General features: G+C 36.4%; 2 protein-coding genes across 6 annotated transcripts in view; one reads left to right on the forward strand and one right to left on the reverse strand.

Moving 5' to 3' along the window:
• Positions 1-12,924, reverse strand: part of BRF1 (BRF1 RNA polymerase III transcription initiation factor subunit) — a 218,245-nt gene that overhangs the window by 134,263 nt on the left and 71,058 nt on the right. For all 3 annotated transcript variants that reach the window (XM_039336739.1, XM_039336730.1, XM_039336721.1), the window contains one exon: positions 1,702-1,774. In XM_039336739.1, coding sequence (XP_039192673.1) covers positions 1,702-1,774 — 73 coding nt within the window. The remainder of the gene's footprint in view (positions 1-1,701; positions 1,775-12,924) is intronic.
• Positions 1-12,924, forward strand: part of BTBD6 (BTB domain containing 6) — a 54,403-nt gene that overhangs the window by 6,181 nt on the left and 35,298 nt on the right. The window contains exons 4-5 of one of the 3 annotated variants that reach the window (XR_005555984.1): positions 2,545-2,657; positions 5,466-5,587. Coding sequence is in view for 1 of the 3 variants with exons in the window: in XM_039336799.1 (XP_039192733.1) it covers positions 2,545-2,572 (28 nt within the window). In the remaining 2 variants the exon portion in view is untranslated. Of the gene's footprint in view, positions 1-2,544; positions 5,873-12,924 lie in introns of those variants that run through there. The other 2 variants (XR_005555983.1, XM_039336799.1) reach the window with 2 other exon arrangements.

The raw sequence follows: 12,924 nt of genomic DNA on the forward strand, positions 1-12,924 counted from the left end.
TTAACATAAATATGGGTATATATAATGCCCAATATAGTTCCTCATATAATAAGTATCCTTTTTAATAAGCATCAATCTAAAGTTACAAGATAAAAGCAAATACCTTTCAATCTCAATATTGTGCTGAATTCATATATTAAAATGTATGATATTAATATGATAATTGTGATCCATCTCTGAAAATTTAAAATTCCTGATAAGGACTACTTAACACAGCTATAGTCTTATTAAGTAAGACTTTCAGTCTAAGTAATTAGACTGAAAGAACATCTCTGAATTATATCATAAATACATATGCTATTATGTGAAACCAACAGCATAATCATCTAACCCACATGCACAACAAGCTAATTTAGGGAAACATCATGCATAGCTGGCCAGCACTGTTGCTAGGAGCATTGGTCAAAACATCTCTAGTTCAAATCTCTTCTCTGCCATTACCGCTGCATATGGTCACTTTCTCAGGGATAATGGTCTGTTTTAAGATTACTCAGATAATATACACGAAGTGCTTTAGACCCTCTAAAATGGTATATAAATTATTCAGAATGTCAGAAATGAATTATTCTACTTTTTGTTAGCAGTAAATTGACATTTTCTAACATATCATGCCACTTTCCCAGTATCTTCAGAAATGACTTAAAGTGTTCGGTTCATTTCCGATATTTGCCATGACATCCATGTAATAATGTTGTTACCACTGTTGATGCATCAAAGCTGTTAAGAACATTTTTATTGAGATTACCATAGATTACCAACTAGACTAGATGATATTATGCCCAACACAATAGTTGGGCATTTCTCTGTGCTTTCTGCAAAAATAGCAAGAGCACATTCCTTTTGTCACAGAAATGTTCTTTGTGCATTTAAACTGTCTAAGAGCTCTTACACAAAATTCATTTTTTTAAAAAAACCATCTTTTTCAAAATAAATCATAATGACCTGGTTTGCATACAAGTCTAAGCAATAATGAATAGCTTAGAAAAACTAACAGAGTATAGTATGTCTAAGCATTATGCATGAACCAGATCAAAGAGTCAGTGGTATATATAACACCACTATTATAATTACTGTCCACAAGTCATGATGTAGAAAGGATCATGTTTTGGATTTTGCAAAATTGCAGAAGCAGCACTTTTTTTTTTAAAGAGACAGGTCTCAAATCCCAAACTTTTAAGTAGATAGGCTTCAAATCCCTCTAAACTAATCAAGAACTTTATTATTCATTCACCTTTCCTTTTCTACCTTTAATACTGTAGGTCCTGATCACATATAATCCTGGGAAAGAATAAACTTTGTTTAAGCAGCTGTTGGCAAGTGCAATGTTCTATATTTGGGTTACGTTTCATGTTCATGCCTCTGCATGCTCTGAAGCACTATTTGCCATTAAATCCAAAGCACTTATTACCATCTTTATTTTATTTTTGTTGAATGTTAATTCAAATATATGTTTTGCTAGTTATTTCAAAAGATGGATACAACTGGAAGAAGTCACACTAATAATAGAAGTAACTGTTTTTTAGTTTTAAGGTAAACTCAGGGCTTACATAGACAGCTTTCATTTCTAGATTCCCCCAATCTTAATTCTGAAGTATCTTTAAATACTAGTTAAACAGCCCATGTAAATATTTTTGAAAAGATGCCATGAAATAATGGCACAATGTAACTACATATCAAAAGCCAACTCTTATTTAAAAATACCTATAGCTGGAGCATTTATGCAGAGCTCTCGGGCCAACAGAAGGAACGTTTTTCCCAGCACATAGACGTTCACCTGTATAAAGGAAAAAATGATTCTTTGAATTAAGAAACAGAAGAATAAATCTGTCTTTAGATGAAACAGCCTGAAAATAATCATCTAATGTTTAAATAAGTATCAAAATGTTTTCAAATAAATCCCAAAATTTCTCTGACAGAGCCAATTACTTATTCCACACACACGCGCACAAAATTCCTACTGACTGCATGTAATTTTGGCTTTGTGCTAGGAGAGGAGAAAAACAGCTTATATTTATATAAGATAGGGTAACCAATTTTCATTGGGCTCATTGGCCAGCAGTCCCTTCCTTTGAAAAGCTGCTTCTAAATCTTAGATGACCTTTCAGAACAAGATGGAATACAGCACAGAATTCTGCAGTAAGGCAAAATCATGAAAACTGCATATTTTGTATGGGAGCAGTTTAAAGCCTCTCTACTAATATGCAAAACTACAAAAACAGTTTTGTATTCTACAAAAACAGGTGATTTGTCATTTTCCGAGATTCTTCTCATATGTGAACTTCTATGTTCTTTTTAATAAGTCCTTTATTTTTCCTAAGCATTTTTATTCAGGTTTACATATCTCAGAATTTTAATCAGTAAAGTAGCAGGTGATTAGGTACTAGCTAAATTACAACACTGTTATTATTTACTGACATAAATAACTAATCCCCAAATAACTGAAATCTATATTGGTTTAACATTACTGGAATTGAAAAAGTATGGCTCCCAATTGCAAGATTGGTAATAAGATATGAGAAGTCTGTCTTAATTCTTCTACTTCAGAGATCCAGGTTCCAGGTTGTCTCTTTGAAATATATGGGGGAAAGAAGCTACATCAATCCTGCAGACAAATATACAAACTGTAACATGTCACTGCATATTCCAATATATGAAAGGTAAGTTTCTGAGATCAGGTGGAGGTGAAATTCCATGTGAATTACAACCTAAAAAAGAACTATCCTGTCATAAACTGCTGCGATTCCTGCAGTTTCAAAAATCTCTTCATCAGCCCACATGCAACGAAAGTAAAAATAAAAACAAGCAAGCAAGCAGCCTTGCACTTTATCCTCAGAGGTGTCAAAGAGAAGTGAGAAGTAGAAAAACATCTTCCCAGGACAAAGCGGAAAGTGCAAAATAGTCAACTTCCTTTACAGTATCCAAAGCTCATAATCTACCAATACATGTGATTCTCAATTTTACTTTCAGTTATTGGACAATGAAAAAATAATAAGTAGAAAGTTAGAGAAAAGATCAGTACACAGTGTTATCCAGAAAAACTGGATGCTAACAACATCAAAACTGTTCAAGTTCAGAATTTCAAAATAGGCTTTCTTAATGCATCTGTAGACAGCAGGCTATGAATCATCTCATTCAAGAACTCTTGGTAGAAGCAATCACATTCTCCATGCTTGTTAATCATTTGTTCTTTACTATTTACGGAACTATGCAATATATAAAATTCTGTAAAATTACTGAAAATAAATTTTACTGCATTTTTAATCAAAAACCCTACAGCTTTAACATTTGCCAAGTTTAGTTTTACCCTTTTCACTGAGTAGCTATAGAAAACTGATCAACAATCCATGTTTTGTTTGAGAAGTCAAACAAGACATCTGAGCCAAATGTTGTACTATTCTCTTATTCTCTCATTAAATTTATGCTTAAACCTTTCCATTTAAAGAAAGGGGTAATGCATTACCCCTTTCTTTAAAAGGAAAGGTATGAGCATAATGAAACATTATGAGTATTAATAAAACAATTTTATGTAGTGAATACAATGCTGGCCTAGAAACTAGAAGACTATGAATTCTAGACTTTGACCAGCTTCTCTCTTTCTCTCTCTCAGCCCAACCCATCTCACAGGGCTGTTGTGGGGGGAAAAAGGAGGAAGAAGGAGTATTAGATATGTTCGGCACCTTGGTTACTTATGAAGTAATAAAGGAGGAATAAAAATCAAATAAACAAACAAACAAACAAACACTTTGAGCTATCATTCCCTACTCTCTACCTTGCCTTCTTGTCTTTGTGGCAAGTTAAAACTACAATCTTCTGGGTTGCTTCAGTGTTAAGCCAGCAGAATGGAAGCAGGAGTCTGTCATGGGCAATTTCAAATAAATTGCAAAAGAAAGGCAAAGAAAATAAATGAAAAAGGGAGATACAGTTGGAATGATTACCAGTTATTAGGCTCCAGTAAATTTCAATTTAGGTATCTTATTATATATTTTAAATGCATCTATGTTCTTAAGACGTACCACATTATTCCAGTATCTCAAAAATTCAAGGGAGAAATTGGCTGGATTCACACATAAATACAAACTATAATACCGTTAGTTGTTTGGGGGTTAATGTATCAACTCCCATATTGTTCAACAAAACAAGATCACAGATCCACGATCAAAATTATGTGTAAATATATCCACAGTTCCAAACCAGAGATTACAATAGAATCAGAACTCCATAATTTAAAACTTAAACCATGGGTCAGGATTTTCAGTCTAAAAGGATAAAGATTTAGAGTTGCATATATAATTATCCTTAACACTCCCTTTTCTACAGAGCAGGAGCTTTTCAGATGTAAGGCAGTGGCTGTAACCACGATCACCCTTAGTGAAAACCCCAATGTAACAATGTTATCCACACTGATTTCGTATTCTGGTTTGCCGATCCTAAACTATGATTTCTCAATTTATATTTTATAGAAGTAATAGTTAAACTTCTTAGCATGATTTCAGATGTCTAAATTCACCTACTAAGTTAGATATGGCAAAGTAAAACCTACTTCACACACTCAAAAAATATTACTAAACATTTTATCTAATCTTTAGCTTAAAAAAAGCTCCATAGCTAAACTGAGAGATTAGATTGAATAAGACTTGTCTGTCTGTCTACAAGTACTTTCAAACAACAAAAAAAATCTAAGCATCTTAGGAAAGTAATGTACCATACATATAACATACATATATAATATCAACAACTGAAAATCAGCAGCCACCATCAATTATACTGTACCTACATATTCTAAGTACCTGTCACCTCAGCATCTCAATCCTCTCAACTAATCATCCAATTTCCACCAACATTTTATCAAGGATAAAGGATGTTGGAGGCAGCCGTACCACAGGAGGGGAGCACTGGCAAACCATACTCTCTTTCAAGATCCTTCTCATTATGCCTTATGGGGGATGAGAGCTCTACTGGCCCATCATCTTTGGTGGGCAGACTCTACATGCAGCAACAGATGTGCATAAACCTAGACAGCCAGCCATGTAGGACTAATTGGTACTAGCACCTGTAAACAAATAGACAGTCAATGCAGCTGCTATGACAATACTGGGATAACTGTTAGGCAGTTGCATTCTACAGGTTTTGAGGTATCCTCAAGATTAGTCTCATGTTTGGCATGTTACAGTGGTCCCTTTAGGATTTCCCAAAATGTGAAGTACACCTCCATTGTGGGAAGTACAGACAATCCTGGGCAGGTATGGAGAACCTTTCAGTTATACATTATTACCAGAAGTCACCTTCCACAAAATTTAATTGTACTGTTTACATTGTTTATTTATGTTCAGTTAGTGTTTGGGTTTTTAGGGGAGATGTGTACATTAAGATTATACTAAAGGGAGGTGTGATGGCAAAACATTTAGGAACCCTTGCTTTAGGAGGATGACAAGGGCACGAGTGACTATATCATACCTCTCTTCTAGGAACTGGAATTTTTACAATAGCCAAAGCTAGGCAAAAGTCTCTCCTGGCCACAGTGTTACTTTGGTCTTCAGCACGAGCTGTGAGTCCATAAGAATCTTCGACTACAGTAACCAGCTTCTTGGTAAGTACAACTCCTTCCAAAGTTATGGTGGAGAATCAATTTCTGCCTTGTTTGGGTTCATTTACAATTGGTCTGGGGTAGAAATGCACAACTGGGGATTATCTGCATAAACCCCTAACCATTGAATAACATATCCTAGTGGCCTTATGTAGGTGTCAAACAAACTTAAAAAGACTTCTATAAATATTTTTATTTCTGTTTCTATTTTTGCAACCTTGGCAACCTAGGAGAGCCAGTTTGGTTTAATGGTTAGGGGCAGGGGTAATCAACCTTGGCTCTTTTATGACTCGTGGACTTCAACTCCCAGAATTCCTGAGCCAGCTGGCTCCGGAATTCATGGAGTTGAAGTCCACGAGTCATAAAAGAGCCAAGGTTGACTACCCCTGGGTTAGGGCATGAGGCTAGAAACTGAGAGCCCGTGAGTTCTAAATCCCATTTTAGGCATGAAAGCCAATTGGGTGGCATTTCTCAGCTCAACCCACTCATAGGATTGTTGTGGGACAAATAAGAGGAGGAAGGAGTATTAAGTACGTTTGCTGCCTTGTGTTATTTATAAAATATAGGGTATAAATAACTAAAATAAACCTACCTACAGTGTTAAGATTAATAGTCCTCAAAATGTATATGGCTTTGCTATCTAAACTAAGATCTGTGCTCAATAGTACTTTCCATTTTCTTCTTCCTAATTATCTGTGGCTATATAGTTCAGAGATACTCTTCTCCTTTGTTTTTCTCCTACTGTCAGACTGTAACCAGCCAGATGAGTGAGTGGAAAGGCAGGAGCAACCCAATCTACCTTTTTTTATAAGTGGCTTAATTCCAGATTAAGATTGTCATTTTCAGCAAAGTGACAATGTGATTAACTGTCTAACATATACCAAATGACAATACTGATGTGTTTTTGATATTTTTTAAACTGTTTTTTTATATATTTGGCCTGCCCCAATCATGAATTACTCCTAATATTTGTCTGTTAATAAATAGTTTTTACACAGTTTTTATTCAAGATCTGTTTTTATTTTCTATTATTCTGCAATATTTTGTACTTTTAGTAAACTATACAAGGATTTTGCATGTGCATCTAAAAACAAAACAGAAATACTTTTAATTAATAAACAACTGTATGAATTTATGAATTACATAAAATAATATAAATACAAACAAATAAACTGATAGGCAAAATGATACCACAGTATCAACAGAATTTTATTGCCTTTTTGGTACCACCTGCTTCACTGCAGCACCTTCTTTTTTTCAAGTGTTTTAATAAAAACAAACTAAACAACATTCAAATATTATTAAAACTGACAGTTTCATTCAGGAACAGACAAAATAAATATTTCAGAGGGAAAATAATTATTAACAAGTGATCATTGAGAAGGTCAACTGGTTTCTTAAGGAGGCATTTATAGATGTATTGAGGCTCTCTGAAAATTTCTTTAATACTATAGATTATGGGCTCACACTATAGTAAATCAAGAAGCTTTTCCAGAAAATGGGAGTTGCCCTTGTGGAGAAATCAAATCACTGAATAAGAGCAGTTAGATTGCTCTATATTCAGACTGCCACACTTCAAAATTGTATACATTTTCCAGCTCTTTCTTTTCAAATCTTAGCTGTCAATTTAGAGCAGAGTTTCTGCACAAAAAGACTATTTTCTACTCTTCAATGTTTGATTGTTGTGAGTCTCCCCACCACCACATTCTATCTGCAAGCCTGTGCTTGTAAAAATCTATAATGCAGTGAGGGTTTTTTTTCCAAAATAAGGATATTTGAATTGTATTATACAAAGAAATATAAAAACTGGCAGATCTAAATTATATAAAAAGTTGGAAGGAGAATATAGTGTATAACTCAAAACTCATAAAAATACACAATGTTATCTTTAGTAAATCTCCCAATGTAGCATTGTAACAAAACAATAAAGGCTATCAATGATTACAAGCAGTAATAAAATTAACCAGTTCCAGAATTGGGAAACCTCTCAATATCAGTTTGCTGGAGTAAACAAAACTGCATTTATTTCTACCCATCTGTTTCTGGGTAGAAATAACAATAATAATAAAAAAATAATTTTAGATGCCCCCTGACTCCTAGCCACTTGGCGCAGTTTACAAATTGCTAAAAACATTTAAAAACAAGGAAAAATACCAACACAAAAGAAAACAAAGTAACAGAGATGGCACAGAAAACAAACCCAGATGGAAACAAGAAAAAAGAAAAGGGATGTCACACATCCTTGCCAATATCCTTGACTAAGAGCTACATCTTCTAGGCCCTTCGAAATATCAGTATGATGGGAGCCATTTGAACCTTTAAGGGAATTTATTCCTTAATAGAGAAATCTGATTTCCACTGTTCAAATTGAATGTCATTCTAATCTAGTAGGGTTTTTCTGAGTTATTTAAGTAGGATGAATCATTTAGTTCTGTTTCAAAAGTTTTTTTGTTCAACTTCACACATCTTAGGTCTGCTCTGAGGTTTTATGTCTTAAGATAGCCCTTTTTAAGCAGAATCTGTAACCCAGCAAATTTGTTTATTTCTCAAAAAGAAAGGTATATGTCTGCCTTGCTCTGTACATTATATTACTGTATTACATACTATATGCATTATTTTGGATCTGTAAGTCCTTGGAGAGCTTCTCTATGAATTTCACATTCTCCTCATTGTTAATACTGCCTATTTATTTGCTCTGTCCTCTAGTTCAGTCCTCCTCAACTCATGCCTTCTAGATATGTTCAATTTAAACTCCTACAGTGCTTAAGCAGTATAAATGAATTCTAGAGTATCTGATAAGCACGAAGTTGGAGTTGGCTGCTCTAGTTCCAATATACACCATTTCTCAGAAAAGAAAAAATAAGACATTCAAAGATAGTGTTCCTTTTCCTTGCATTTTGCTTGTAATAATCGCTTAGCTATTTAATAATAGGCAGGAAAATGGATAGCAATCAAGATAAGCAAAAGAGCAGTTTCAGAAAATCTGGGAATTAGTAATGGGCAAAGGAGACATGCCATGATGTTTCGGATGACAACTCAGTGTTCACCAACACCTGATAAGTATTCTCAAAAGCACGCTCTGTACTTGTACAATTTTCAGAGGTTGTGGAGGCCATGAGAGAATGTGATGTACTCTCATGCAGCCTCTGCAACAATTTGCCACAGCCGCAAACGAATCACCACAACCAACTGACCACAACCAACTCGCCAACTTGCAACTTGCCATGGCCAACTCACCATAGGACAGCGCGCTGCAGTACAAGAGTTACACTAATATCAAAGAAATAGTGGAATAGAATCATTAAAGAAATGATGCAAAAGGAGAGACAAAATGAAATGTGAATAAAAAATAATATTTTTTGTTTATTTTAAATAACTAAATTGAATTGTTAAATTGTCCCATGGCAAGTTGTCCCGTGGTGAGTTGGCCGTGGTGAATTGGCCCCGGCAAGTTGGTCATGGCGAGCTGGCCATGGCAAGCTGGCTGCAATGAGTTGGTTGCAATGCATTGTCCCATTGTGAGCCTCTGGACCCTCCAGAGGTAGCATGAGAACCATGCTCTTGCATGGTCTCTGGACCTTCTAAAAATCGTGCAAGAATGGGGAATGCTTTTGCATGGTTTTCAGAGGCTGCAGAGGCCACTGAACATTCTCCAAAGCCGCTTCAAGAATGCAGGCCTTGTATAGCCTCAGGTAGGCCACGGGCTTCTCAACAAAAAGAGAGCATTGCCTGAAGTAAAGCAGCATTCAGCAGATCCTGGGAAGTGCTGGGCCACTTTGGCAATCACCCCCTGGGGAATGATATGAGGTGGACTTGTTGAGTGGCAGTGGTGGTTGCCCAGGCCTCTACTTCGGTACTGCTACTGAAGCTACCAAGTGCCACTGTTCAGGATGTCCTAGATGTGGCAGTGAGGGGAGGGGAAGAAAGATAAAGAATTGTTTTCCTTTTGTTCAGAGTGGGGTGTGATACACCAGAAGAGTCAAGCTACATATTTTCTGCATTTTTGATACACTAAGCCCAAAAGTTTGCTATCAGTGTGCTACTATAGGGTTGGAGTGATATGAACAAAAGGCTGAAGGTCTCAAATCTCTCTTTGAAGTTTTTTGGGTTCACACACCCTAGCTTTGCTACTCCCTATCTTCTGGGGAGCACTTCAACTGGCTTTCTACTCCTTACCCCCGCTTATAAGAGAGAGAAGGTTTTTATCATCAATGCGGCTTTTCTGTCAAATGTAAAGGAAAAATAAACGTAAGAAACAAAGAAACAAACTCAATGATGTTTCTGCCTATCCCTATGCTGTTGACAAATGGAATCATCTCTTTCTTCCCCCCTTTCCCTTTGGGAGGCAGACCAATCTTACAAAAAGATAAATAAAATCAACCTTTGTTTAAAAAAAAAAGGAAAGAAGGAATGCAAAAATCCCTTTTTAACTTAGTCACATGTAAAACATCCAACAGTAAAGGAAATAAACTATACAAAGCTATTCAAATCACAGCTCACAATTTAAAAGAATCTTCCACAAAAAAATCCTATGGGTAGATCACAAAAAGATGCTGTTCTGTTTCTAATTTAAAGGCAATTTTGCTGCAAAGAGAGAACATTATTTGATTCTATTGTTTATCAGTATATTTAAAATATATGGAAGTTCTACTGTATAATAACAAATTTAGTTCATTTTACCCTGTATTTACATTTCATATTAAAATGTTAAAAAAGAAGTTCCAAGTTAAATAAAACACACAATTACAAAGCTTATACTGAGAAAATAAATACAGGGTCAAAGTATTAAGCTTTAGCAATATACAGTAAAATATACAGTAAAATATAGATTAAAAGTCTAACTTTTCTGTGTAGGCTTGTTTAACTTAGAGATAAACAGATTCCTGAACTCTCCTACTTATTTTCCTGGGCTTTATAAAGTTTCTAGTGGATTTAAACCTTTACTCAAGAGGCTGAGAAGAATGTTACTTCTCTTCTTTGACCAGCTCTGAAACTCAGTTGCTACCTTTGTTCTAAATCAGCGGTTCTCAACCTATGGGTCGCGACCCCATTTGGGGTCGATCGACCATTTCTCGGGGGTCGCCAAACAAGGCGATCCGCCATTTTTCCCCCTCGGGGGGCGGCACCACGCATGCGCACCACGCATGCGCGGCACGTTTGTGTGACGGGGGTCGCCGTCACACAAATGTTGAGAAGCACTGTTCTAAATGGATCAACAATTTTCTGCTCAGCAGAAACAGAAGGCCTTGGGAGTAATCTCCCTGTATATGCAAACCCAAGCCATCCCTTTGAATGCATAGTGGAACGAAGATGCCACTAGCTATCCATGGGGCAGGCCTACCATTTCATTAGAGCAGCCATTTACAGATATCTGACACTGCTGAACTGCAACACTAGATAAAGTCTCCTTAGAATCAAGTTTGACTCCTAGTAACTCCAAGGACAAAGCCATGTAGTTCTGCTGGCAAGTGGTAATGGTTTGCAACTCCTTTCAAGATTGGTTGGTTTATGCGTGTGTGTATGTCCCTGTATTTTTCAATCTTGGCAACTTTAACATGTGTGGACTTCAACTCCCAGAATTTCCCAACCAGCATACTGGGATATCCTACAGATCTAGTATTTCCTGGTGATTTTTATCCAAGGAGATATTGTAGGAGGGAGTGCTTTGTTAATCTGGCATAACAAAAAAAATCAGGACCCTGGTAGCATTTTTTCCAACTAACCAATGTTATTAAAAGGTGTATGCTTGTGTGAGTCAGAAAAGATACTACCAGAGTCCTAATTTCTTAGCCAAGTATTAATTAGACTGACCTTTTCAGACCAGCCATGGCTGGGCAGGTGCTCTAGCACAGAGGTTCCCAATCTTTTAGGCACCAGAGACCGGTTACACGGAGAGAGGATTTTCTACAGATAGGAGGGGGTGTGGTTTTGTGCGCTGCCTGCATCCTATGGATAGGGCTTTGCTTATTTGTGTGGGCCGGTTGCTGGCAGGCCGCGGCCTAGTACCGGTCCACGAATCAGGGATTGGGGACCCCTGCTCTTAGCACTTTCTTATCCATACATGTGTGAAAGCCCACACACTGCAGAGACCCAAAAAGCAAAAGGATAATTTACTTGTTTTACACAGTGCTAGAATGTATATTATCTGACATTACTAGAAGTCTTGGGGACTATGTATGAATACACCACAATACTATTTTGCTGGGAGTTTAAAAAGTGGAAACAGTGGGCAATTCTGGTGCTATTTAAAACCATAGACCAGAATCTTCATGTTCTTATGAGGCAACTTCATAACACTACCTATGGTAAAACTTCAGTGTCTTTTGTCATTCCAGAGACTTGGATTTCTGGAACCAAGGATAGATATTAGATTATTTCTCAATAAGTTTCTGACTGCCTGCTCAGGGCCTCCTTTTGTGCCCTAGGTATTGCTATCCCCAACAGTATCAGATACTCAATTTTGTCAACATTTAGATCTGAGCCCCTGACAACATAATAGAAAATGGGAATATCTCAGTTTTGTTCTGTACTTTAATACTGCTCAAGTTTCAGTGGCTGGACAAAAAACAATGGAAAATAGTTCAATTTTTATTTCAAAATTGGTAACCTACAAACAAAAAAGTCACTTCTATTCTATCCTTATACTATCTCATAAACAGAATAAACAGAAGCTACGTCTACAAAGGACACCAAGAGACCTTTTGATTTAAATCTGGTTGTACCAAATGTTCAAGATTAACTTTACCAAAAGAGCAGTAGGTCCAAGTGCAGAATACCAATACCTAACACAACCATTGTAACACCTGCTTGAGACTTTTCTTATCACTGAATGAACAGGCAGATGGAAAGAAAATGAGACATAGAAAAGTTACACCATTGGAAAAATACATATATTTTTAAAACGGGAGGTCAGTGTGGGCTAATTCAATTCAAATCGTCTGATTGCTGATTTTGCTTTAAACTCTGCTCCACATCTGATCAGATAATTAATCCATTTAACCCCGTTGCTATTTGCATTGAGTTCTTCTCACAATCACAATAAAATACCATCCTCTAGCCTAGTTCCCAATCCATAAGGAGAGCAAGAGGCAGGAGATTCAATCTACCTCTGGATCAAGCACTGCAACTTATTTCCTACTTCACTGATCAGTCCTCTCCCTTGCCTATGAATCTTTCTGCTTGATTTCACCACTGTCATCCCCTTCTACTGCCAGCTGTTTTTAGAACTATTTCTAATCACAGGGGTAGAGCAATGTTGCAGTTCAAGGATCATGGAAAATTCTTGGAAAACATGGCCATTAGACTTGGCCTAATAATTCAAAACCACGTGAGCCAAGGCA

Source organism: Crotalus tigris, unplaced genomic scaffold, assembly GCF_016545835.1.
Source record: "Crotalus tigris isolate CLP2741 ecotype Arizona unplaced genomic scaffold, ASM1654583v1 scf7180000017548.2638350, whole genome shotgun sequence".
NCBI lineage: Eukaryota > Metazoa > Chordata > Lepidosauria > Squamata > Viperidae > Crotalus > Crotalus tigris.